The sequence below is a fragment of the Martes martes genome (assembly GCF_963455335.1).
Source record: "Martes martes genome assembly, chromosome: 16".
Lineage (NCBI taxonomy): Eukaryota > Metazoa > Chordata > Mammalia > Carnivora > Mustelidae > Martes > Martes martes.
Window position 1 is genome coordinate 62906126 of NC_137904.1, and position 25076 is coordinate 62931201.

A 25076-nucleotide genomic window follows, 5' to 3' on the forward strand; every position below is an offset into this window, starting at 1 on the left:
CGCTGGCATTCCCAGATCATCTGGGCTCGCTCGCTGAGCCGACGCTGCGTTGACGACAGCCCATCTGTGCCGTCCCCGTCCCGGGCTCCCGCCCCTGCGGAGCATGAGGCTGTTGCCCCACTTTAAACCCCGGTGGGCTCGGTCTCCCACCACCGCCCTTGACGTGGGGGTTCCTGCCTGTTTATCCTTTTTTATTCTGAACCGGCTTCACTGACATACACACAAGGAGATGAATTTATTTTTAATGTCCGGCTGGACGGGTTTAGCTCGGGCCCACGTCTCTGTCCCCACGACCGAGACGGAACACTCCTAACACCCGAGAAAGGCCTCACGTGGCCCTTACAGTCAGCCTCCGCGACAGCCCTGGTCCCACAGACCCTTCCCGTCACCATCTCCCAAAACCACGACTAAGAAATCAACGTTGGTACAGGCGTCCCCGCTTTCTTGGCTACCGTCCCTTTTCTGCTCCAGAATCCCACCCAGGCTGCACGTGGCGGTCCTCAGTCTCCCAACCTCCCCTGGCCTCTGCCAGTTTCTAGATTTCCCCTTGTCGGTGCACTCTTTACATGGACCTCCAACTCCTTCTGACCAGCGGGGGGTGGCTCCAGAGCCCTCTGTCCTCGGGCACGTCCCCCTCGCTGGCTCCCTGCCAGGTCAGGGTTCAGCGGAGTCGGTGGTGGTGGCGCTGGGCGCTGTCCCTCACGGCCCCCCGCCCCGACACCCAGGTCAGGCACGGGCAGCTGCTGAAGCAGCAGGAGAAGATGATCCGGGACATGGAGCTGGCCGTCGCCCGCAGAGAGACCATCTCCACCCAGGCCAAGGGGCAGGCCAAGAGGGACAAGACGTCGCTCACCCGGACGGACTTCCACCACCAGCAGACAGAGCTGCGACGCAAGATCAGGGACATTCACAAGGTGGGGGGCCCTGCGACCAGAGGCGGCGCGCCGTGGACCCGGTCCCTCTGTCCTGCCAGCCTGCCCCTTCTCCTGCCCCCGTTCCCAGAGCTGAGTCAGGGCTCCTGTGTGGGGCGGTCTGACCAGGCTGAGAAGTGGCGGTGGGGGGCTGCGGCGGGGAAGGAGCCTGGCTCTGGAACCAGACAGCTGTCCCCTGTACCATCTGCGCCTGAGCCCCACGACCCACGTGCTGGTTCTGGGTAGAAATGCAGCGGTTGTCACTGTGCCCTTGAGGGGGTCCGGCTTGGGTTTTACAGAAGAACCACACACAGCGGTGCAGCCCAGGGCCAGAGACCTCCAGATTTCAGCCCCTCACCCAGCCCCTCACAGAACCGGCGTCGGGGATGCACGGCGTGTGGAACCGTGGCTCATGTCGAGTCCCTGTGTCTCTGAGCCCAGCTGGTGGGGGGACGGGCTGGTGGGCACTCGGAAGGCCCACACCCTCGTGCACCAGGCCCTATCAGCGAGCACGTGGCGTGTGCCCTGCCCAGCGCCCACTCCCTCGGCCGTCACCGGCCTCTGGCTCAGACTCCCTCGGCCCGTGTGACCTTGGGCGTATGTGGAACCTTTCCAAGCCTGCGTTTCTGCCTCTGCCGGGTGATATATGAGCAGTAGCCCCCCCAGGTAGGTGAAGGCTCACCCGAGAAAGAACCTGGTCTCCGAGCCCCGCTGGGCTCCAGACAAGCTGTTCCACTCGAGGCTCAGGCGCGTTGCCGGACAGCTCCGTGCTTCAGCTTCCTGACCTGTGGAATGGGTACGCATCTCGCAGAGCTGTCCGGAGGATTATATGGAGACTGTCGGGAGAGCCTCTGCAGGCCTGAATCCCATACGAGGAGGGATTCGCTGAAAATGGCGGGGTTGACCCAACTGGTCATTTGGAAATTACTGGAGCAGCAGAATGGCCTTTTCTTGGTCCTTATTGGCCGATCCTCTCTGCCACGCTGGTCACTCATGATGTCCACTCCTCTCCACCCCTGGGGCTCCCCAGCTGCCACCCCTGCCCTGTCCTCCCTGACCCCCGCTCTGCTCCAGCTACAGGGGGTCTGCACCCAGACCCTCCTGCCACACACTCCCCCACGCGCCACACCCAGCAAGACCGCCAGCGTTCATGCACAGACTGGCCCTTTGCACAGCCCAAATTCTCCCGTGTCCCCAGCTAGACCCCGAGAGTCACTCTGTTGCCTCTACTTTATTGATCCTCTGGACCCCACCAGCTGTGTCCCCACCCCACCCCGGGCTGCCCAACCTCACTGTGACGGAGCCAGGCCTCCTCCATGCCCACCCCACACCCCTCACCCCATGAGGCTTAGCTCCTGCCCCAGGTCTCTGCTGTTCCTACTCTTGGCACACAGAGGCCCAGCAGCCCCTGGTCCCTGTGCCCTTGCAGACAGACCTGCTTCAAGAGGGGACCTGCTCTGGGGAGCAGTCTGCAGGGTGGGCTTACCTGCCCTCTCACTGGGACTCACCCCTCCAGGTCCTGGTGTCTGAGGGGCAGGGACTCCCTCTGCCCTTGTGGGGATCCTCCCCAGACTCTAGCTGACTCTGTCTACCTAGTAACCAGGAGGCAGGGTCCCAGGACGGTCCCGTCTGTCTCCCAGGCCACCGAGGAGTGCACCAAAGCCATCTTAGAACTGGAAGAAACTCAAAAGCACGTGAGCAGCTCCCTCTCGGAGAAGCAGGAACAGCTGTCGGTGATGCAGTCCAGCACTGACGAGCTCGAGGCCGACCTGGACCGGCTCTTGGCCCTCAAGCAACAGGTAGGCCAGTCCCCTGAGGCACCAGGGCCACAAGCGGCCAGGCATGGAACCTGCCCCTTGCAGCAGCAGCGAGCCCTCGGCCAAGGCCTCCTCCTGACCCAGTTAAGCGCCTCCCCTGACCCCCGTGCTGCCCAGCGCTCTATGACCACTCGCTCACCTCATATGCCCTAACATCTAATAACATCGCACAACTTTTATGGGCCAGGCACTGCCCTGGGCGCAAAGGCGACAGAGCAGACTCCTGGAGGCTACATTTTGGGGACAGAGGGACACGTGATAAACAAAACGAATGAAAAAGATAGCTTGTGTTAGGTGGTGATAAGTATTCCGGAGAAAAATAAAGCAGGGGGCCGGGGGGTTTAAGTAGGGTCGTTTGAGAAAACATCTGAGTCCAGACTTGAAGGTGGCAAGGGAGTGAGCCGGCGGGGTAAAGCAGGGCAGGAGGCCGCTCTAGGGGTGGTCAGAGGCCAGCAGGCTGGACCTGAGGGCAGAGAGACCACAATCCATGCTGTGCACAGCCAGGGGGCGGCGGTGATCTCGACTTTTTTGGGCTCCTGTCAGGGAGGTGGGAAGACAGTGGAGGGTTTGGGGCGGAGGCATGGCTCTGGGTTTAGCAGAATCCCTCTGGCTCTGATGCCGAAGGGTCAAGGGTAGAACACGGGAGGCCTAATTGAGGTGATGCACGGACCGGGGCAGTAGCCGTGAGGCTAGTGTGAAGCTGTGGGATTCTGCATATAACTTCAGCTGCCCCAGTGGGAGCTCCTGCTGGATTGGATGTGGTGTGAGCAGTAGAGGCGGGTCGAGTGGGTCTGCAGGGTCCGAGCCTGAGCAGCAGAGACGGGGGAGGTAGCGCAGGGAAGTGCACCATGGGCCTGGCACCCAGCGCCATCGAATGTCTCTCAGATGATGGGCAAAGGAAAAGGCCCAGCTCACAGGACATCAGCCTCTTCACGGTTTGGAGAATCCCTGTCCTCCGCCCTTCTCCCCCTCGCACTTCCTCCCGTCCTGAGTTTGTGTGCGAACAGCGGGTGTCCTGTTTTCAAGCTGCATAACCTGATGCGGGGTCTCTTGTCCCACCCAAGAACCTCTCGGAGCTGGTGGCCCTGCAGACGCGGGCCAAGCACCTCCAGGCTGTGAAGGACGGGAGGTACGTGTTCCTGTTCCGCTCCAAGCAGTCGCTGCTGCACGAGCACAGGCGCTTGGACAGTCGGCTGGCCGTCATCAGCACCATCCTCGACCAGGTGAAGAACGAGCACCCCCAGTTCCAGGTGTCCCTGCTCAAGGTCAGCCAGACCGTCGCCAGCAAGCTCCGGCCGTCCGAGTCCCCCTAGAGAGCAGCCTGGACCCTCCCTCCCAGGCCTGCTCCCCCCCCACCCCTGGAAGAGACCAGAACCTGTGTATGGAGCCATGCCCACCCCCAGAGACGCCCTTTTAGAGAAACAGGCCAGCGCGGCGGATCCGGATGCTCTCAGCCCCCCGCCCCCAGGCCGTTCCAACCGAGTCAACCCCCAGCGCCTCCGGGGGCACTTCGGGGAGCCCCCACCCCACGCCGGACGGACTCCGCGAGCCTCTGCCCCGAGAGTGCCCGGAGGGGACCGCGGCGCCGCCTCCTTGCGCCCCGGGCCCACTCGGCGTCCCCGTCCCGGAGGAGGGCCCGACGGAGAGCGGGCGAGGGCCAGGCGCCCCGGGACGCCGCCCGTCTCCAGCTGTCCCCGCGGTTGTCGCCGCCGCGCGACGCCCCGCCCCGCCCCGGCACCTGCCACCCGGCGGCTTCTCGGCCGCGTCCCGGGAAAGGGCCTTCGGAACAATTTCCGGCACAAAAGTAAAATTCTTTTCTGAACGCGGGAGAAACGCGTCTTTGTCCGCCAGCGCCGCGCCCTGAAGCGGGAGGCGCCCTCGGAGCGCCGGGTCGCGCCGCGCAGCCGCCGCTTTCCGGGGAACGAAGACGCTTTCCCTTCCCGGACGGCTTCCGCGGACCGGCCGTCCGGGGGGGCCCCAAGGCCCGCGCGCCGTCCCCGCCCTGCTCGCGCGTCCCCCCTCCCAGGCTCGGGGCGCGGCCGTGGGCGGGGACGGGGAAGCCCCGCCAGCAGGGGGCGCGCGCGTCCGGAGGCGCGCACCCTCCCCAGGGCGCCTGCGCGGGCAGCCTGTCACCCGGCCCGCCCCGCCCCCTCTGGCGCGTGCCCGCCTGCGCCTGACGCCGGGTGCCCGCAGTGGGCCGGGGCGCGTGCGCGGACGCCAGCGGTGGGTGGCGGGGAGGATCGGACGCGCGTGCGCGGAGACTAACGGGGTTGGAGGGGCGGTTGGAGAGCGAGGCGGGCTGGGCGCGCGTGCGCGGAGGCTGGAGGGGCGACCCCAGGCTGGACGCGCGTGCGCGGAGGTGAGCGGACAGCGGGCTGCGGGGGTTCCAGCCAAGGGCCGTCGGGGCGGCCGTGACTCCGTAAGGGGGCGGGACGGATCGATGGGCGGGATTGCCTGGCTGCGTCCGCGGGTGCAGGGCCGCGCGCGGCGGGCCGCGGTGACGGCGGGGACCCCGGGGGTTCCGCGGTGCCCTCCGCGCCCTCGGTGCTGGGCGACGGGCGGCCGCCTTGCCCCGTTGTGGGGAGGAAACTGAGGCACAGGGTAAGGACCGTGCGTCTCTGAGCAGGGCGCAGCTGGACTTTGAACCCGGCTCGTCTACACCGCCACTCGGGTGGGGGGAGCAGCGGCTCCGGGTCGGAGCCACTTCCCTGACCAGGTCACGGGGCCTCTGGGCCGGCGGCACAGCTTGACCTCCTGACCTTCTCCTATTCCCCATTTTGTCTAAATGGTCAAGCCCTCCGGTGGACAGTCTTCCCGCGTCCAGGGTCTCTTCTCCGCGCGGAGTGGAGACAGCGGCAGGGGCGGGTCCTGGCCCTGCCGTGCCCCTGGCCACCCCCGCGCCCCTGAATTCCGGGTGGGGAGGGCCACCAGCACTGGGCAGGAGCTCCCAAGAGCGAGTTCCCCAGGTGGCCTCGCGGTGATCACAGGGTGTCACATGCGTCTGGATGGGGCAGGCGCGGCTGGGACCCTGGTGTAAACACGTGCACATTTAGTCTTCCTGCCCAGCTCCTAAGACGCCGGGAACCTTGGCGCTGGTAGTCTTTTCTGTGCTCACAGAATGGCCGCTGGGGCCTCTGGGCAGCCTCGGATGGGGCCCGGTCCCCAGAAGCAGGAGGCAGGAGTCTAGCGTGGGGACTGTCGGCCCACTTCCCCTACCCCCAGCCTCTGGGGAGGACAGAGGGGCTGGTGAGTGACAGTCACCAGTGGCCAGTGATTTAATCAGTTGTGCTTAGATAATGAAACCAAAACTCGTTGGGGTTCGGACAGCCTCCAAGTTGTGAACACATTTCAGCGCGGGAGGGTGGGCGGCCTGCCCAGCAAGGGCGTGGGGGCTCCAGACTCACCCCCATCCCCATCCCACGGCCTCTGGCTGCCCCATCCTTACAATAAACAGTTAACAGTATGCAAAGCTCCTCTCTGAGTGTGCTGAGTTGATCTAGCCAATCATCGAACTGGAGGCCGATGCGGGGAGGGGGCCGAACCCTTGAATTTATAGCCCGTTATTTGCTCAGAAGTGGGAGTGACAGTGGGGGGCTTGTGCCTGGGGTCTGAAGGGGGCAGTCCTGTGGGGCTGAGCCCTCACCTGTGGGGTCTGCGCCGACGCTGGGATTCCTGTCAGGGTTGGAGTGAATCCCTGGGCTGGCGTCGGGAGAACAGGACCGTTCGTTGGCGTGAGGGAAAACCCCACACCTCTGGGTCAGCAGTGCTGTGAATAAAAGCGGTTCACCCGTGCACCCAATCCAGCAGTGGCCCACTGTGGCCAGAGTGTCCCGGGGGCCCTGTTTGTGTTGTGACGGGTTCAGACTCCCTTGGGCCCTCACTGACTTCTACTAGTGTGTGATTTTTCCCCAGTCCTTGCATGTTTCTGGGGGCACGATGGTGAGAGCGGCCCCCAGGCCTCCTGCCACGCGGAGCTTGCCCAAGTCTGCTCTGGGGCCAGGCTGCTTCCCAGCCCGTGACACTAGGGCAGGTCACCGCCGAGAGACCTTGACCTCACTAGTAGCCAACTTTGGCTCAGGTCCTCCTGCCAGACCCATGGCCTGGCGGAACCTTCCTTAGCCTACACTCCAGGCAGTCCAGGATGCTTGGACCCAAGCACTCCTCCCCTCGGCATCTGACCCCTCTGAGGTCAGATCTTGCCTGGGGTGACAGCTCTCCCAGCCTTCCTGGCAACCTCCCCATTTTCTCTCGGAGAGAAAGGACTCCCCTAATTAAATCCTTGCACATTGGTCTTGTTGGTATCTTACTTCTCAGAGGAGCTGAGCCAACAATGTTCATCATAAAATATTTAGAACAGGGGCCCCTGGGTGGCTCAGATGGTTAGGCGTCTGCCTTTGGCTCAGGTCATGATCGCCAGGTCCTGGGATCAAGCCCCACATCGGGCTCCTTGCTCAGCGGGGAGCCTGCATCTCCCTCTCCCTCTGCTCCTCCCCCTGCTTGTGCTCTGACCGTCTCTCTTTCTCTCTCTCTCAAATGAATAAATGAGAAAAACACGTAGGACATACAGAGAAGCAAAAGGCAGGTAGTAGCGGACTTAGCTCTCGAACGCCCAGAGAGAGGAGCTGCCACGCACCTGACCGCAGGGGCAGGGAGGGCCGTCCGGGAGCGTGGCCCTCGGCCGCAGTGCCGGCAACTTCTTGCCAGGCTGTAGCCACTGCCGGTCAGCAGAAGAGGGACGGAGGGAGAGTGGTGGGTGCCCTGAGGGCTCTTCCACTTCTAGCTCATTTGCCAAAACGGAGTGACTCAGCCCCAGTCTCTGTGGAAGCGGGGCTGTGTTTCTCCCAGGCGTGCTGTGACTCGTCTGTTTGATTTACGAGCTTACCACATAGGTCTTTGCGTGTCATTAAATCATTTTACACACATTTTAAATGCTTTTCATTTGTAAGCAGTCACAGTACAGGGCGTCCCGAAACTCCCTATTTGGGGCTTTTCTCGGCTTTCCCTTTTCCCTTCCCCTGCTGTCTTTCTAAACAGTGCCAGCAGCTCGTCCCTCCCTGCCCGCCCCGGTTCTCGGCACACCTCACCCTGGGCACTGCCGGGCCAGCCACCGGTCCGCGTCTAGAAAGTGCTGTGAGAGCCCCGCGACCCCCCACCCCCAGCCCCTGCTTCCCGCCTTCCTTGCTGAGCCCGGCTCCTCTCTCGGCAGGCCTCCAGGACCCAGCCGGCTGCCTGCAGGGGCCAGCGACCATGGCCGCGCGGTGGCCTCCCAGCTCCCGCCCCCTGCTGGGGGTCTGCACCTTCGTGTCCCTGGCCACCGCTGTCTTCCTGGGACACGTCCTGCTCCATGATTTCTTGGTGGTCCCCCAAGAGCAGCGCATCTTCTCCCGAGTCCCTGAGCAGCTATATCACGCTCGCCAGCGGGGAGCCCGTGACCCGGGCCCCCAACCCACCACAGGGCACCACGGCAGTCCCCGAGCAGCACCCAGCCAGTGCGATGTGCCCCCCAACGGCCGCTTCGACTGCGCCCCTGACAAGCCCATCACTCAGGAGCAGTGTGAGGCCCGGGGCTGCTGCTACCAGCCTGCGAGGCAGTGGCCTCAGGTTCCCCGGATGGGGCAGCCCTGGTGCTTCTTCCCACCCAGCTATCCGAGTTACAAGCTGGGGAACCTGACCAGCACGGAGACAGGCTACACGGCCACCCTGACCCGCACCAGCCCAACCTTCTTCCCCAAGGACATCTTGACCTTGCGGCTGGACCTGCTGCTGGAGACGGAGAGCCGGCTTCACTTCACGGTGGGCAGGGCCACACGGAGGCAGAGGAAACGTGGGTGGGCGGCCCGTCAAGGTGGAACCGACTGGGTGCTGGTCTGGTGTGCAGATGTGTTGGGTGCCTTCACTGGGAGTCCAGGAATGAGCGCACGGTGCCTACGCTCAGGGAGCTGTGCCCACTAAGACTGATCAGAAGGTTCTAGAACGTGCTCTAGAGGGCAGGGCCCAGGGCACAGTGGAGGGAGGTCAGGTCTCCCCCAGTAAGTGACCTCCCACCTGGGACCTTAAGTCCTATAGGACAGGAGTCAGCAAGGGGAGAGGTGGAGAAGGAAGAAGGCGGAACGTTCCAGGCAGTGGGCAGTGGAATCTGGTGATCGTCCACCCCGCTGAGGGCAGGACCTGTTGTCTGATTCACTCCCTGCTGGTTTCCAGCCCCTGGAACCGTCTGGCATGTAGCAGGTGCCCAGCGGAAGCCCAAGCGCTGAGTATGAGGAGGCCAAGCCAAGAGCGTCTGAGGCACAGAATTTGTAATAACTTTAAAGAAGTGATTTTCAGCCGCTAGCATTTACCGGGTGATTACTGGGCAGCAGACAGAGCTGGGCCGGCTGCTCTGATCTGACCCTCAGCCACCCTGCGACAGGCATGCCGGGTGGAACGGTGTTGCCAGGTTCAGCCAGTAAAAATGCAGGATGCCAGTAACTTTGGATCCAGAAAACCAAGGAATGGGTTTATAGTTGTTAGCGTATGTCCCATGCAATAAATTTGAGACATACTGGAATTCAGGTTGCCTGGGTGTTGTGTGTCTTCCCTGGAGACCCAGGTAGGGTATTTCCTGGGCTCGGGACGCAATGACACGGAGGCTCAGTGGACCATGTCGCCCGCGCTCCCATGCTGCGTGCGGCCACGCTGGGCCATGCACGGAGTCCCCACTCCTCTGGAGGGTGAGGACGGGGTGATGGGGGGAAGGCGTGCCAGTCCACAGAGAGCCTCACGGCGCCAACATCTGACTTCTAGATCAAAGATCCCGCCAACAGGCGCTACGAGGTGCCCCTGGAGACCCCGCGTGTCCACAGCCGGGCCTCGTCCACACTCTACAGTGTGGAGTTCCAGGAGGAGCCCTTTGGGGTGATCGTGCGCCGGAAGCTGGACGGCAGGGTGCTGTGAGTGCTGGTCTCAGTGTCCCGACCCCAGCGGGAGGGTGAGGGCGCCATCCCCTGCTCTCCCTCGGGCCACCTCCCTGCTCCCTCCACCTGGAGCCCTCCCTCCCCTCGCTCAGCTCCTCAGCAACCCCTCTGCAGAGGCCCTCCTGACGTCCCCCAGGGAGGGCCCGCTGGGGGTGGCATCCTACCAGGGACCTTTGGCAATGGCTGTCCCGCACAGAGTGCCCGCCCCAGTGTTGAAGGTGCCGAGGCTGAGAAACCTTGGTCCGCAGTGAAACGGCACCCCCACTATGGGCAGCGTCCCCCCACTGTGGGCAGCGTCCCCCCACTGCGGGCAGCGTCCCCCCACTGCGGGCAGCGTCCCCCCACTGCGGGCAGCGTCCCCCCACTGCGGGCAGCGTCCCCTTGCTGCTTCCTGTTCACATGCATGTGATTTAGCGTCCAATGCCGTGTGTCACTCAGGTGCATCAGGCACCCCGGCAGCTGAGAAGTAGGTGCTGTTACTGTCCCCGCTGTCTGGACAGGGAGACTGAGACAGGCCCTGAGGGCAGCTGCTGAGCCAGGGCCCCGGCATCCATGTTATTGGCCACTGTCTGTGTCCCGTCCCCCCGGGGCTTCTGTCCACTGAGGTCTTAGGTTTGTCCGAATCGTGGCTGCTGTCTGCCCGCCAAGGAGCCTTTCCCGTTCCAGACACTCGCTCCTGGATCCCAGCTCCTCACGAGGTTCTGACCTACAGCGGATGCTGGCAGGATGGGTAGGGAGGACGAGGGCATCGGTCAGTCATGCGCTCGCCTCCAGGGGACACATCACCTCCCCATCACACCCTGGGGGTTGGATGCACCAAAGTGTCCTGGAATCCAGTGTGGTGGCCGTGACTCCAGTGTCTGATGGGTCCCCTGCCAGAGGGCCCTGTCTGTCCTGATAGTGGGTTCTGCAAGCACATTTTCACCCTGGGCCCTTTGCCTGTACAGTCCCACGTAAATAAGTGCCCTGGGCGGACAGGGCTCCTTTTTGTCACTGGACGCAGTTCCCTGTTTGGGAATGAGCTTGGACTTGGCCTTAGGAGAACTCACCTCCTGAAACGCGTTTTTCTTTTCTGCTCCTTCTGGGCTGAGCGTTCTGGAGCTGCCCCCAGGGCTGACACAGTGGAAGGAGGCAGGGAGTGAGGCCAAGTACGATGTCATAACAGTGCTGAGAAAGTTCTAGAGAGGAGCCATGCAGATGCAGAAGGCGGGGCTGGCTCTGGGGTGAGGGGTTCCAGAAGGCCGCTCTAGGAAGCTGACCTTTGAGCAGAGATCTGAGAAGTGTTCCGAAGCACTGAGTCAGATTTTGGTCTTGAAAACAGGTAAGTCTTGCCCAGGGGCAGGCGCGATGGGATGTCATCCCATGAAATCAGCATTAATAGGTCTTTCGTGCCCCATCTGTGGTTCTTGCCTTGTCCGGACACTGTGCAGCCTCAGGGGGTCCTGGCCTCCCCTGGGTGGACAGCTCCATGGGCTCTGGGGAAGGACGTGGCCAGGGTCTGGGAGTAGATTTGGTCCTTGCAGAAGGCTCTTGAGGCCACGGCTCCTAGGACTGGAAGGGTTCGGGCAGCCCTTGCCCAGCACCTGCTGGCAGCAAGGGCGTATGGGGCTGTCCCCTTCTGGGTGCCCGCCTGGGGCAACGTGGGCATAGCCAGGTAGTGTGGGGGGAGCTCTCCACACCTGGGTCAGGTCCCCGGGTCACTGGGCCTCCTGTGGCTGCTTCTGTCCCAGGGTCAGTGTGTCACAGCATGGCCAGGCCACTCCAGCCCTCCTCAGGGGCCACCAGGGGTCTCTCTGGTCATCTGACCTGGGATGCCAAGGCTGCTGGGCTCTTCCTGGCTCTTCCTGGCAGGCTGAACACGACGGTGGCGCCCCTCTTCTTCGCCGACCAGTTTCTGCAGCTGTCCACCTCCCTGCCGTCCCAGCACATCGTGGGCCTTGCCGAGCGTCTCGGCTCCCTGATGCTCAGTACCGACTGGACCAAGATCACCCTCTGGAACCGGGACATCGCCCCCTCGGTAAAGGGGGCGGCAAGGCGGGGACTGGAGGCACCGCGTGGGGGAGGGCGCTAACGAGCTGTGTCCACACGCCCAGCCCAACGTGAACCTGTATGGGTCCCACCCTTTCTACCTGGTGCTGGAGGACGGCGGGTCAGCTCACGGGGTCTTTCTGCTGAACAGCAATGCCATGGGTAAGCAGGTGGGCACCCGGTCCCCATGTCCTGCAGCCAGCGCTCCCTCTGAGCCCCCAGGCCAGCGGCTTCCCTGGGTGTGGCCGCACCCCCCTTCATGGGGGGAGCACGGGGCTGTCTGCACCTGTCCGGACCGGCTAGCGGGAGAGGGCTGGGGCCGTGGGCGGGGCCTCGGCCCTTGTTTGCCCTCCCAAGAAAGGAGGCCAGTGGGCTGGGGCTTCTGCCAGCTTCGCCCTTAGGCACCCCCAAGGTGCACCCCTGCTCTGAGCAGAGGCCGGAAAGGGGAGCCCGGAGTCTGTTCGGCTCCAGGCTCTCAAAGGAGTCAGGCTCAGGGCAACCGTCCCCAGGCCCCAAGCAGGCTGCTCCCAGCTTCCCTGGTGGGATGTGACCCCTCTTCAAGGTGCCGCGGAGGCGGGGATGGGGGGCAGGCGGCGCGGGTATTTGTTCCTGAGCCCCAGGGCTGCCTCCCTTAGACGTGGTCCTGCAGCCGAGCCCGGCCCTCAGCTGGAGGTCGACAGGTGGGATCCTGGACATGTACATCTTCCTGGGCCCTGAGCCCAAGAGCGTGGTGCAGCAGTACCTGGACATCGTGGGTAGGCCTGTTCCGCGGCCCCGCGCCCCTCCGTCCCTCCTGCCCCACCAGCCCCCTTGGGTCCCTCCACCCCTCCCCCGCTGCCTGCCTGCTCACAGAGCCTCCCCCATCCCCCCGGACTGCAGGCCGCCCGTTCATGCCGCCCTACTGGGGCCTGGGTTTCCACCTCTGCCGCTGGGGCTACTCCTCCACCGCCGTCACCCGCCAGGTGGTAGAGAACATGACCAGGGCCCGCTTCCCCCTGGTGAGTGCCGGGAGGCCGTGCTCAGGGGGCTGGGCCAGGACGCAGGCCCCCAGGCCGGCTGCAGCAGACCCTGTGCTGGCTGCAGGACACCCAGTGGAATGACCTCGACTACATGGACGCCAGGAGGGACTTCACCTTCAACACGGACGGCTTCGCGGACTTCCCGGCCATGGTGCGGGAGCTGCACCAGGGTGGCCGGCGGTACGTGATGATCGTGGTGAGTGGCCCTCCTGCCCCGTGCCGCGTGGGGGCTGCCTCTCCGGAAAGGGGGGCCGGGCACAGGGCCGGGCTCTGAAGGGCCCTGCACTCCTGGGGCCAGTCCCCGCGGCCGAGCGCCCAGCTGCGTGGCTGGAGGAGATGGGGAGGGGGCGCTGAGGCCGAGGGGCTGCACGGCGGACACCCCACGGTGGAGGGATCCGGTCTGCCCGGAGGTCGGAATCGCGCTGACACTGGCCGTTTCCCTCAGTTCAACCCCTCGGAGTCCAGCCAGCCTCCATGGCCGCTCAGGGCAGGGAGGGAGGATGTGGACCATCTTTTTTTCTGAAACTCGAGAACCTGTAAAGCAGAGCCCGGACGTGCACGCAAGGGCCCGCGGGCCAGTTTTTCCCCGGACGTGTGCATCACCGTGCCCGCCCCCTCCTGCCTCTGTTCTTCCTAACGATGTGTTGGGAGCATTTTCCCGTTTCCCCAGTAACGGGCGCCTGGCTTTGGGTGTTTCCTTCTCCTCTGACCCCGCTCAGGACCCTGCCATCAGCAGCTCAGGTCCCCCCGGTAGCTACCGGCCCTACGACGAGGGTCTGCGGAGGAAGGTTTTCATCACCAACGAGACCGGGCAGCCTCTGATTGGGAAGGTAGGGTGGGGGCTGGGGGACCGGCGTGAGAAAGCAGGAGGCCCCAGCCAGGGGGAGCAGGGCGCTCACTGTTCGGGAAGAGGATAGGATTCAAGAAATCACGTTGTCCAACGAGACAGAGTGTAGGGCAGGTGGGGGGAGGGTCACAGCTGGAAGTGACGGGGGCTGCGGATTGATGTCACCTCGAATCCTTCCACTGGGGGCCCTTGACTTTGTGGGCAGCTGGGCCCTGCCCAGGCATGAGCTCTGCAGACCCTTGGCAAGGGTCTCTGTGTCCTCAGGCCCCCGGGGGCTTCCCAGCTCTTCCCACAGGGCGCCTGGTGGAGCCCCCAACTTCCTGTTCCAGGGCGTGCCCATAACCAAGGGAAGGGATTCCCTGAGGGGTTCCCTGCTGAGGGGAGGCAGGGAGGCCGTCGGGGGTGCAGAGGCCGCGACTCGGTCCCGGGGTTCTTGTCTGAAAGTGAGGTCTCAGCTGAGTGTCCCCTCACGGCCCCTCCCGCCACCGACCCTCACCTCCACAGCCCTCCCACCCCCAGGCAGACGAGCAAGGCTGTAGCTCTGGGGGGGCCTGGTCTCCCCTCTGGCCTTTCCTGCAGGTGTGGCCCGGGTTCACCGCCTTCCCCGACTTCACCAGCCCCGAGGCTCTGGACTGGTGGCAGGACATGGTGTCTGAGTTCCACGCCCAGGTGGCCTTCGACGGCATGTGGATCGTGAGTGTCCCGAGGGCTGTGGGACTGGCCCTGCCATCTGCTCAGGGCAGGGCGCCCACCGCCAGGGCCTCTTTTGCAGGACATGAACGAGCCGTCCAACTTCGTAAAGGGCTCTGTGGACGGCTGCCCTGACAACGAGCTGGAGAACCCGCCCTACGTGCCAGGTGAGTTCTCCTTCCTGCCGCTACGTGCCGCTGTCCTTTCCGAGGAGCCGATGGCACAGCCACCCCGGGAAGGGGAGGGCAACCCCGGGAGGAAGGTCAGGCTGGGGAGACATCAGCCAGGCAGTGAGGACTGGGGCACCCGCTGCTGGCCGGGGCCCTCCAGAGGGAAGGTGTCTCGGGCTCAGGGACAGGAACGGGGAGGGACTGGAAATGGGTCAAGAGCAGGTGGGCGTGAAGTCTGCGGTCTGCAAAGGTCGGCCTCAGCCTCCACCTCTCCCTGTCCTTGGAAGGGGGGGATACCCCCCCTTCCAAGGGGGCTCCTGGGACATGGGGGCACCAGCTGGCCAGGCGGAGGCTCCACAGACGGAGACGGCCTGCTTCTCTTCCAGGGGTGGTCGGCGGGACCCTGCGGGCCGCCACCATCTGTGCCTCCAGCCGCCAGTTCCTCTCCACGCACTACAACCTGCACAACCTGTACGGCCTCACGGAAGCCCTGGCGTCCCACAGGTGAGGGCCGTGCTCACGGCTGCCCCACGCCCTGAAGGAGGGCCCGGTGGTGAGCACACAGAGACCCGGCGGGAGTCTGGAGGGACATCTGTCCTCCCTGTGACACGCTCACCTTGCAGGGTGGCCCAGCGGCTTGGGCCGGACCCCCGCCCTCCTGGCCTTGGCCCTTTCAGCGGCTCGCTCCCCGCTCTGCCTCCCTCCTGCACCCGCACGTGAGGTGCGGGGTCACGCCGGGGCTCCCGGGCAGCTCTGCTCCGCACTGCCCTGTCTCCCTGCTCTGCGCAGGGCCCTCGTGAAGACTCGGGGGACGCGGCCCTTTGTGATCTCCCGCTCGACCTTCGCCGGCCACGGCCGATACGCCGGCCACTGGACAGGGGACGTGTGGAGCAGCTGGGAGCAGCTGTCCTACTCCGTGCCAGGTGAGAGCCCCTGTCCGGAGCGGCGGCTCAGAGGGGAGTGGGGGCTCAGAACGGAGCGCCAGGCCCAGCTCAGCTCAGCGAGACGCTGCTGATGCACGCAGGGCAAGAGGCCTGTGGGCCCCTGTGCCCCTGTGCCCCTGTGCCCCCGTGCCCCTGTGCCCCCGTGCAGGGGCTCACCCGTGCGGATCGGCTGCCCTGGGGCACTGTGCCGCTGTGGCAGGCCGTGATGCAGTTTCCAAGCATCCCCATCACTGACGCCACCGGCCACTGCCGGCAAAGCAGTCCGATTCCGTTCTCTCAAGATGTCCCTTCTGGCGACTGTGTCCTGAGCCCAGCCTACAGGTGCCGCCCACCCCACCCGCGGAGCAGAGTTTGACTTTAGTTCTCAGCAGCTCTGATGCTGCAGACGCGTGCTGGGCGGAGAGAAGGGGCCGGGGTGCCCTCCCCGGGTCAGCACCTGGCACTGCTGGGCCTCCAGCAACCCCCAGCCTGGGAGTGCTCTGGTGGTGGCCGGCCCGCGGGGTGCGGGGTGCGTCTGCAGACCTTCGGGCCATGGGGACGCCCTGCAAGGTGAGCTCTTGGAGGAGGAGCCATTCCTCCTTCCAGAAGCCGCTGTCCGGCTCTGCCCACAAATGCCACCGGCTCTGATGTCACCCTGGGGCAGGCACAGCTCGCCAGGGCCCAAGCCCCTGCAGGCCAGTTTCTGAAGCCCCTTGGAGCAGGTTCCTGGCCCTGCGCCCACCCCTGGTTCTCAGGCTGTAGCGCTCGTGGGCACTGATCGTTCCGTGGCAGAGGTCACGTTGGTCCCGGGACCTGTTGCAAGCCAGGCCCTAGGCTGGGTCGGGTCTGCCCTTTGGCTGCCGGTCCCCGAGGAGACCCTGAGGAGAGGGAGGGCCCAGAGCAGCCTGGTCCTGCCGAACAGTGGCAGGTGCGCCCCAGCTGATAGGACCCGCAGCCACCTGACCCTTCGGCAGCTCGGGGGCTCGCTGACGTCCCGGCCGCACGCACCAGCTCACACTGGCTGCTGATGGCCCAGAAGCGTGGGCTCCCCCAGCCCCGGAGGCTTGTGGTCCGACTCACGGCATCGGAGCAGAGAGCCCTTCCTCGTGTCCTCCGGCTTCTGGGAGTGGCCGGCAGCCCTCGGCGTCCTTCGTGGGGGGCTGCCCTCCGATCTTGCTCAACCATCTGCCCCGTGTGTGTCGTCACGGTCTGGGCTTCCTCTCACGCGGTCACCAGGTGTACTGGGTCAGGACCTCCGGTGACCTCGACTGAATGGTCACCGCCGAGAGCCCCTTTCCAAATAAGGTCACCTCACGAGCACAGAGGGTTAGGACTCGAGCACCCCTTTTGTGGGGGACACACTTCCACCCTAATGGGCTGCTCTGCCCACCCCAGATGTCAGCAGGCGGTCTGCGAGGGACCCCTTGTGCTGACCACGCGTGGAAGATGCCAGGGCCAGCGCCGTATTGACCGGCGGGGCGGGGGCGGGGGGTAAGCCGCAGTCTGGCGCTGCCCCCCCAGAAATCCTGCTGTTCAATCTGCTGGGGGTGCCGCTGGTCGGGGCTGACGTCTGTGGCTTCCTGGGCAACACCTCGGAGGAGCTGTGTGTGCGCTGGACCCAGCTGGGGGCCTTCTACCCGTTCATGCGGAATCATAACGACCTCCACAGCCTGGTAGGGGCCGGGCGGGGTGGGGGGGGGGCCCGCCCTGGGGGTCCCACCATGGAGGTGGCAGCGCGGGCTGGCGTCCATGCCAGCAGGCCGGGTCTCCCGCGAGTCTGAGAGCCGGATGCCCCCTCCCTCCCCTCCCCCGCTACAGCCTCAGGAGCCCTACAGGTTCAGCGAGACGGCGCAGGACGCCATGCGGAAGGCTCTCGGCCTGCGCTACGCACTCCTGCCCTACCTGTACTCGCTCTTCCACCGGGCCCACGTCCTGGGCGAGACCGTGGCCCGGCCCCTCTTCCTGGAGTGAGTGCCCGGGGTCGGGGAGGGAGGGCCCGCAGGCTGACCACCGGCCTAGTGGCCGGCAGGACCCCCATCCTGCTGGACAGGGGTGTTGTCCCCGGACCGAGGGAGGCAGGGAGGAAGCCCAGGCCCTCCCTACCGGGGGCCCTTTGCACCCCCGCTTCCCACCCGCGAGATTGCAGCTCGGGGCTGGGGATGGTGCAGGTTCCTGAAGACCCAGGGTGAGGGACACCCAAGTCCAGACCAGGCCAACTGGACGGTAAAGCGAGTTGTAAAGCCATCCCGGGGTTGGCTTACAGGGAGAAGGACCTTGGAAAAAACCCAACTGATGCCCCCAAGTAGGAGTCAGATGCGTCAAAGGCTCCGGCAAGAAAATACCACGTCCGGCCTGTGGGTCAGAGCAGTCCCACGTGGTACAGATCTGTTAGCTCTTTGCAAAAACCCATTTTCCTCTCACACTGTGCAAACGCAAGTTCCAGGTGGGTTACACCCTTAGACGTCGAAACTGAAGCTCCAGAAGTTCCACGGGACGCGGAAGCGAACGTCTCCCACCGTTCTGGCAGGGGGAGGGGGTTGAATTTAGGAAGAAAAGTTATACTTCTCCGGACAGAAACGGAGACCATTATGACTTCCCTCGTCGCAGAATCGCGAAGGCAAACACACTGGGGTCATCAGTGTCCCACATTGACAGGGAGAACGCAGACTGGTTGGTAGGACAAGGACGAGCCAGCAGCAGACCCGTGGCCAGGAAGTTTGTCACACGGGGGCCACGGACGGTGCCCTGCCCCGAGTGTGTGGCCGGGGAGAGGGCCTGTCTGCCTCCCGCACCAAGCTCCAGGGGCTGGGACCAGTCTCGCCCCATCCCGCCCGGAGTCCTCTGGCTCCTTGTGATTCCCTGAGGGCCTCCTGAACATGCTGAGGTCACCAGGCCCACGCGCCCGCCTCTCGTGTTTGAAGGTTCCCCGAGGACCCGCGCACGTGGACCGTGGACCGCCAGCTCCTGTGGGGGGCAGCTCTGCTCATCACGCCCGTGCTTGAGGCCGGGAAGGTCCAAGTGACGGGCTACTTCCCCCCTGGCACATGGTACGACCTGCAGATGGTGAGTCCCGGGGACCAAAGGTGTCCCTCCTCCCGGGCCTGGGTGGGGGTGGGCCAGAGGCCAGAAGGGAGCACGTTTGTGGGGACCCGGCTGCATGAGGACCTCCTCGTGCATTTTCGCACCCAGGCTTTGCAGTGACCCATTTTCCAGATGAGAAGACTGAGGCCTTAGTGGCCCTGGTCTCCAGTTCTCCCACTCCAGAGTCCTGTGTCCGCCCCAAGCCTGCGTCGGGCTCCTAGTGATGGCACCGGGGCTTCGGCACCGTCCTGACTCATGACACGCCGTCTCCCTCCAGGTGCCAGGAGAGGCCTTCGGCAGCACCCTCCGTCCTCCTCGGGCTCCCCTCATGTCCACCATCCACAGCGAGGGGCAGTGGGTGACACTCCCAGCCCCACTGGACACCATCAACGTGCATCTGCGGGCTGGGCACATCGTCCCCCTGCAGGTACCCGGGCCAGGCCCCCGAGCCTGTCCGCCCAGCTCTGGGGTTACCAGGACCCCACGCTGCCCCTTCAGGAGAGGGTCTGTCCCTAAACCTCAGGCAAAGAGGACAGCGTCTGAGGGTTGAAGACGAGCTGACGTGCTGTGCCCGGCGGGGTCGGGGGTCCTGCCTCGTGTACCCTTCCTGGGAAGCAGCCTGCAAGCCTCCGTAGGCTGCTCATGTCCTCCAGGGTGTCTGCGCTGGCCAGAGGGGTCAGGACAGGCGCCCCAGCCCCTTGGGTGTAGGTTGTCCTGTGGGTCCTGCCTCCTTGCAGCACGGAGTTGTCCCAGCCCAGCGTCCTTCCTGTCCTGACTCTGGAGGCCTCTGCCAGGCTTGAGACGGTGACACGTGCCACCCGCTTTTTCAGGGCCCAGGCCTCACAACCACGGAGTCCCGGAAGCAGCCCATGGCCCTGCTCGCCGCCCTGACCACGAACGGGGAGGCCCGAGGGGAGCTGTTCTGGGATGACGGGGAGAGCCTGGGGGTGCTGGAGCGCGGGGACTACACGGAGGTCATCTTCCTGGCTGGGAATGTGAGTCCCAGGACCTGCTGGAGCTGGTGGGCGTCATGGGGACCCCCGTCCCCGGGTCAGCCTTGTGAAGGGACTGGCCTGTGGGCCAGCCGCCCAGAGCCAGTCCTCATGCACCTGCTGGTGTCCTGAGGGTTTGCCCAGAGCCCCCCCGCCCCCCGACCCCTGCTGGCGGGGCTTCCTGGGCCATCCGCTGACACCTCGCTCCTGTCCCTCCGTTCCGCCAGAGCACCATCGTGAGCAAGCTGGTGCACGTGACTAGCGAGGGGGCCGGCCTGCCGCTGAGGAGGGTGACCGTCCTGGGGGTGGCCGTGGCCCCCAGCCAGGTCCTCTCCAATGGCGTCCCTGTCTCCAACTTCAACTACAGCCCCGACACCAAGGCAAGAGGGCCCACAGCTGGGGTCAGAGGGCTTGTCCCCCAGGATGGTCGAGGGGGCAGGAAGTGCCAAGGACCCCTGGGACCTGGTGCCATCCGAGCCGGGCCTTATAAGGGTGAGGGAAGGAGGGGAAGGACAGGCCCCGTGCACCCTGGATCTTTGCTCCGCCTGTGTCTATGCAGACGGTGATGCGTGGGCCATGTTTAAATGCCAGCCCGCTTCCAAAGCTGGGGCGGCTAATACAGAGGACACCGTCCTCCGAACTCAAGCTGGGGAGGCACAGAGCCAGAAGCCCCGGGGGCTGGGGCCGGCCCCGAGTACACCACTCATCCCAGCCCGGGGTCCCATGTGCCAGAGCTTGGGGCCTCCCCTCTGATGGCACCTGTCTGGTGGTCAGTTTTTACTTTATTTTTAAAAGATTTTATTTATTTATTTGAGAGAGAAAGAGGGAAAGAGCACAAGCAGGAGGAGAAGGAGAGGGAGAGGGAGAGGAGGAAGCAGGCTTCCCGCTGAGCAGGGAGCCCGATGCAGGGCTTGATCCCAGGACCCTGGGATCATGATCTGAGCCCCCCAGGCGCCCCGGTCAATTTTTATTTCCCCTTTTTTTTTTTTTAAGATTTTATTTATTTATTTGATGGACAGACATCACAAGTAGGCAGAGAGGCAGGCAGAGAGAGGGAGAAGCAGGCTCCCCACTGAGCAGAGAGCCCGATGCAGGGCTTGATCCCAGGACCCTGAGATCATGACCTGAGCTGAAGGCAGAGGTTTTAACCCACTGAGCCACCCAAGCGCCCCTCAATTTTTATTTCTTATTTTTCCCCAGACCCTGGACATCCCCGTGTCCTTGCTGATGGGACGGCAGTTTGTCATCAGCTGGTCGTGACCTGGGCCGGTGGTGCGCCGATCCTGTACGGGAGGAGACAGATTTCACCGTGGCCCCGGCGCCTGCGACCTCCTGGACAGGACGTGTGGGTGGGCCTCGGGGTCAGACATGCGTGCCCCACGTCTCATGGCGCTGCCCTCCCTTGAGAACCCAGATCTGCCTGTGTGTCTACCTCCTGGGACCAGGGGCTCTGGGCCAGCAACATGCCTGACGGTTCTCTGCACAGATCCCACGGGCCGTGGCCCCAGGGTTGCCTTGTGTGTGCAGTGCTGTTCTGGAAGGCTTACCTCTCCAAAGCTTGTCACTGGAATGAGAATGATGTCGCCTGCCCCCAGCTCCCCGCCTGAGACAGCATAGGTGCGCTCCAGACGAGGGTGTCGTGCCTGCACCCTGAGGTGCAGCCCCGCGGGCGGCTGTGCTGCTCTGGCCAGGTGAAGGGACAGGGCTGGGCAGCCACCGCAGCCTGCTTTCTGGGTGACGCCCCCCGGCAGCAGGGGGAGCTGTCCCCCCACCCCCGTCCGATGAGAGCGGGCCCGGGGAACTCTGGAGGGTTCACGGGACCCAGGGAAACCCTTGATCTTAAGTGCAATTATTATTAATAAAGGGGTCATTGCAATCAAGCTTCTGCTGGTCCTTCTGGGATTCGGGGAGGAAAGGATGTGTCTCAGGGCCAGGACATGGAGGCAGCCCCTCCGTCCTCAGCCGGCCCCTGGATGCTCTGGGGGGTGGGGGGAGCTGCACGCGTGCCACACCCCAGGCTCTCAAAGCAGCAGAGCCCTGTGCCACCTTCCCAGCACCGCTCAGGGGCCTGGAGAACGTCCCACTGGGCGTGGAGTCCAAGGCAGGGTGGGTGGGAGATGGGCCCCCACACCTCAGCCCAGGCAACCACCAGTCTGCAGTGTGTTTTCCAGAAGTTTATGGAAAGGGGAGCATCCCGCACGTTGTCCCGCTGAGATCACTCGGCCTGATTCCTCCGAGACTCACCCGCGCTGTACGCCCCTGCTCGCCTCCGAGCGGGTGTGCCGCCGTGGGCCTCGGGGCTGGTTGCGATCTGGGGCCGGTTTGAATAAAGCTGCACTGAGCGGTCCCGGGTCCTCACTTCTCTTGAGCACAGGCCAGGGCGGCACGGTCAGGTCATATGGGGGCGGGTGTGACTCACGTTCTAGAAGCTGCCGAACTGCTCTCCAATGTGCTGGCGCCGGTCCGCGTTCCCGCCAGCAGCCAGAGCGCCTGCTGCCCCGCATGCTCGCTGACCTGGGACCAGTCCGCTGGCCTTTGGCCACCCTGGCGAGAGTGGGGCTCGCGGTTCCACACAGGTGTCCCTGCACACGAGCCATGCCGAGCATCTTCTCGCAGACTTTGGCTATCTGTCACCCATGAATTTCTCCGGGGAAGCGTCTCACCAAATCTTTGGCCTTTTTTTAACGTGGAGGAATGGCCTTGTTACTGACTTATATTACGCGTCTATCATAGATATTGTAGCTTTTCCATTGCTACCGTAACAGATGACTACAAGCTCAGTGGCTGCAAACAGCAGAATCACCTCGTTGCGGTGCTGGTGGCAGGGAGGGCGGCCCAGGTCTCCCTCCAGGCTGCTTCCTCCCGGCAGGCTCTGGGCCAGAATCCGGGTCCTCGCCAGTGCAGGCTGCCGGCAGACCTCGGCCCCTCGGGTTTGGAGGTCTGGGCTCTGGCTTCCGCCCACTGTGAGCCACGTGTCCTTCGCCGCGTCTAGAGGCTGCGGCTCACCTTGGCCGCGGTGCTTCCAAGCCCAGCGACGGCGGGTGGGGCGCGTCAGGCCGACCAAAGTCGAGAATATGATTGGGTTTCCAGAGCTCGAGCGGTTGGTCTGGGTCCACTTGGCTAATCCAGCACGATCTCGTCTCAAAACCTTTAATCACATCTGTCTGCGACGTCCCTCTTGCCATCCAGTGTGACACGGTCCCAGGCTCCAGGGAGGAGGACCTGGGCGTCTGCGAGGGACCACGGCCCCTCCTGAGTAACAGCCCCGCATGCGGGCTCCAGCTGAAGGCCTCCGGTTTGCGCTTCGGGAATTCTGTCTCCCAGGCCATGGTGCACCTTCTTGCTTTCCCAACGGTGCCCAATGAAGAGTAGAAGGTTTTAATTTTGACGAGTCCGATTTATAATTATTTCTTCCGTCCTATTAAAGAAATCTTTGCCAAATTCAAGGTCCCTAAAAAGACTTTTCTCCCGCTCTCTTCCAGAAGTTTTGTAATTTTAGGCCTTATATCTCAAGCTACTTTTTCTACATGGTGTGAAGTAACAATTGAGGATTCTTGTTCTCTGCGTGTGGTTACCCCAGTGTTCTGGTCCCTTCGGTTAAAGCATCATCCTTCCCCCACGGCACTGCCACGGTACGTTTGTACCGAAAACTTTCTCACTGTAAATCTCTCTAGACTCTGTATCATAGTCGAGGGCCCCGTGGCATCCCGGTCCCGCTGTCACTCTGTAGTATTCTTTGCTATAAGGCAGTCAGAGTCATCCAGTTCTGTTCGATTTCGCAAAATCGTTCTCGCTACACTAGATCCTTTGTATTTCCATAAAAATTTTAGAATCGGGCACCTCGGTGGCTCTGTGGGTGAAAGCTGCTGCCTTCGGCTCGGGTCATGATCTCAGGGTCCTGGGATCGAGCCCCGCATTGGGCTCTCTGCTCAGCGGGGAGCCTGCTTCCCTTCCTCTTTCTCTGCCTGCCTCTCTGCCTACTTGTGTCAAATAAATAAATAAAATCTTTTTAAAAATAAAAAAAATACATTTTAGAATCAGCTTCTCAATTTTTGCCCAAGTTTGTTTTGTGACTAGGGCTGAGCGGACTCTGCAGGACCGCATGGGGAGAACCGACACCTGACAAGGCCGACTCCTCCGTAGGACGGCCCCTCTCTCGCTCACGGACACTTCCCACCGCGATGTGCTGTGGCTTTCAGTGCACAGAGCTTACGCATGTCCCGTCTGACGGAGCCCCCGGATTTCATTCTCCGAGTGTGCCCTGCTGACATGTAGGAGTACAAGTGAGCTCTGAATACTGACTGACCTTGTATATGGCTACGTTTCCTAGACTCAGTTACCGGCTCTTTGCTGCAGGTTCCTTAGGATCTTCTAAGTGAAGGATCGTGTCACCTATGCATAAGGACCTTTCCCTTTCCAACCGGATGCCTTTTATCCCCTTTGGCTGCCTTACCGCACCAGCCAGCGCCATGGTCTGATGCCGAACGTGTGAGATGAGGACATTGTGCCTCTCTCCCAGCGCGGTTACTGAGAGCAACTCCTCGTTGTGGGCTCATCGATCTCTCTGTGCAGTCTGATCGGCTTCTGCCAGTGTCTGACGCTCTGCTCTGAGGTGCGGGGACACTGAGGACTGTCACATTGTTTCTGATGACTTACCTTTTTACTTACGCCCCTGGTAACACTCGGGCAGCAAAGCCTCGGTCCATGCCAGACACGCCACTCCAGGCTCCGTCGGCTGGCGGGCCACCAAGGCCGGTGTTCCCGTCGTGTCACTCTTCGCTTATTTGCGCCTGACTTCTTATAACGGTGTGCAGCCGTGTCTTGTTTTACAGTCCAACCTAACGATCTGTGAACAATGGACGTCACCTTGCTCACGCCCGTGTAAGCATCGTTCAGGGGAGGTTGTGGCAGACTCCCCCCGCTCCGATCTTTAACTGAGCCCCGCTCACACACAACTCACCTTTCAAACACGTTACCCAGCGATACCACATTCAGAGTAGCACGACCATTACCACGGTCCAACTCAACGTTTTAATCCCTGCCCTCCTGCCCCCCAAAACACTGTCCCAGAGCAACCCCAGCCGCCCTCCCCAGCCTCTGGAAAAACACCACCCGCTTGCTAGCTGTCTAAGTCACCTGCCTGGGACATTTCACAGAAACAGCATCACACAGCACGTGGCCTCCTACGCCTGGTGGGCTCCCCGAGCGGGCGTTCCAGCGGCCCCAAGCTGCGGCAGGTGCCAGCAGCACACTCCCCCGCGGGCACTTACCACACCTCCCAGGGGATGGATATTTGGGTTATTTCCACTTTCTAGCTATTAACTGCTAAAAATAGCTACCGAATACTTGAATATTCAACACGGAATGCTGAATGGCTCTGAACATCTGTCTAGCGGGGCCCACCAGCCCTCTTGCTTCCTTCAATGCTCAGTTGCCAAGGGACTCAGCTAAACCCGTCTGGGCTGATGCCAGCTGCCTTCCCAACAACCCCCACCCGCTCATACCGATGCAAATATCAGCACTCGCCCACAAAGCCCCCCGCGCCAACCACTCACTCCCCTTCCCAGTGCCGCAGCGCACTGTGGGGAACGCACTTGTGCAGTCTACATTCCAGACTACTGCCCGAGGCAAAATTACTCAATTTT

General features: G+C 63.3%; 2 protein-coding genes across 3 annotated transcripts in view; both read left to right on the top strand.

Annotated features, from left to right (window-relative positions):
* CCDC40 (coiled-coil domain 40 molecular ruler complex subunit) overlaps positions 1-4041 on the top strand; it is a gene marked incomplete at both ends in the record, with an annotated part of 37722 nt that extends 33681 nt beyond the window's left edge. The window contains 3 exons of the mRNA XM_080826691.1: positions 726-914; positions 2552-2710; positions 3793-4041. Coding sequence (XP_080682817.1) covers positions 726-914; positions 2552-2710; positions 3793-4041 — 597 coding nt within the window. The remainder of the gene's footprint in view (positions 1-725; positions 915-2551; positions 2711-3792) is intronic.
* A 941-nt stretch (positions 4042-4982) lies between these two features.
* GAA (alpha glucosidase) lies at positions 4983-21311 on the top strand. 2 transcript variants are annotated; one of them, XM_080826197.1, is made up of 20 exons: positions 4983-5087; positions 7935-8521; positions 9512-9657; positions 11533-11698; positions 11775-11871; positions 12345-12464; positions 12589-12707; positions 12793-12924; positions 13448-13558; positions 14155-14268; positions 14348-14432; positions 14822-14939; positions 15225-15358; positions 16880-17031; positions 17177-17325; positions 18280-18421; positions 18717-18866; positions 19270-19434; positions 19659-19811; positions 20632-21311. In XM_080826197.1, the coding sequence occupies exons 2-20, from the start codon at positions 7976-7978 to the stop codon at positions 20689-20691; spliced, it is 2859 nt and encodes a 952-aa protein (XP_080682323.1). In that variant the 5' UTR covers positions 4983-5087; positions 7935-7975; the 3' UTR covers positions 20692-21311. The 2 variants fall into 2 exon arrangements, with proteins under 2 accessions (XP_080682323.1, XP_080682322.1); XM_080826196.1 differs by lacking the exon at positions 4983-5087 and adding an exon at positions 5175-5329.
* Positions 21312-25076: the final 3765 nt, after the last annotated feature.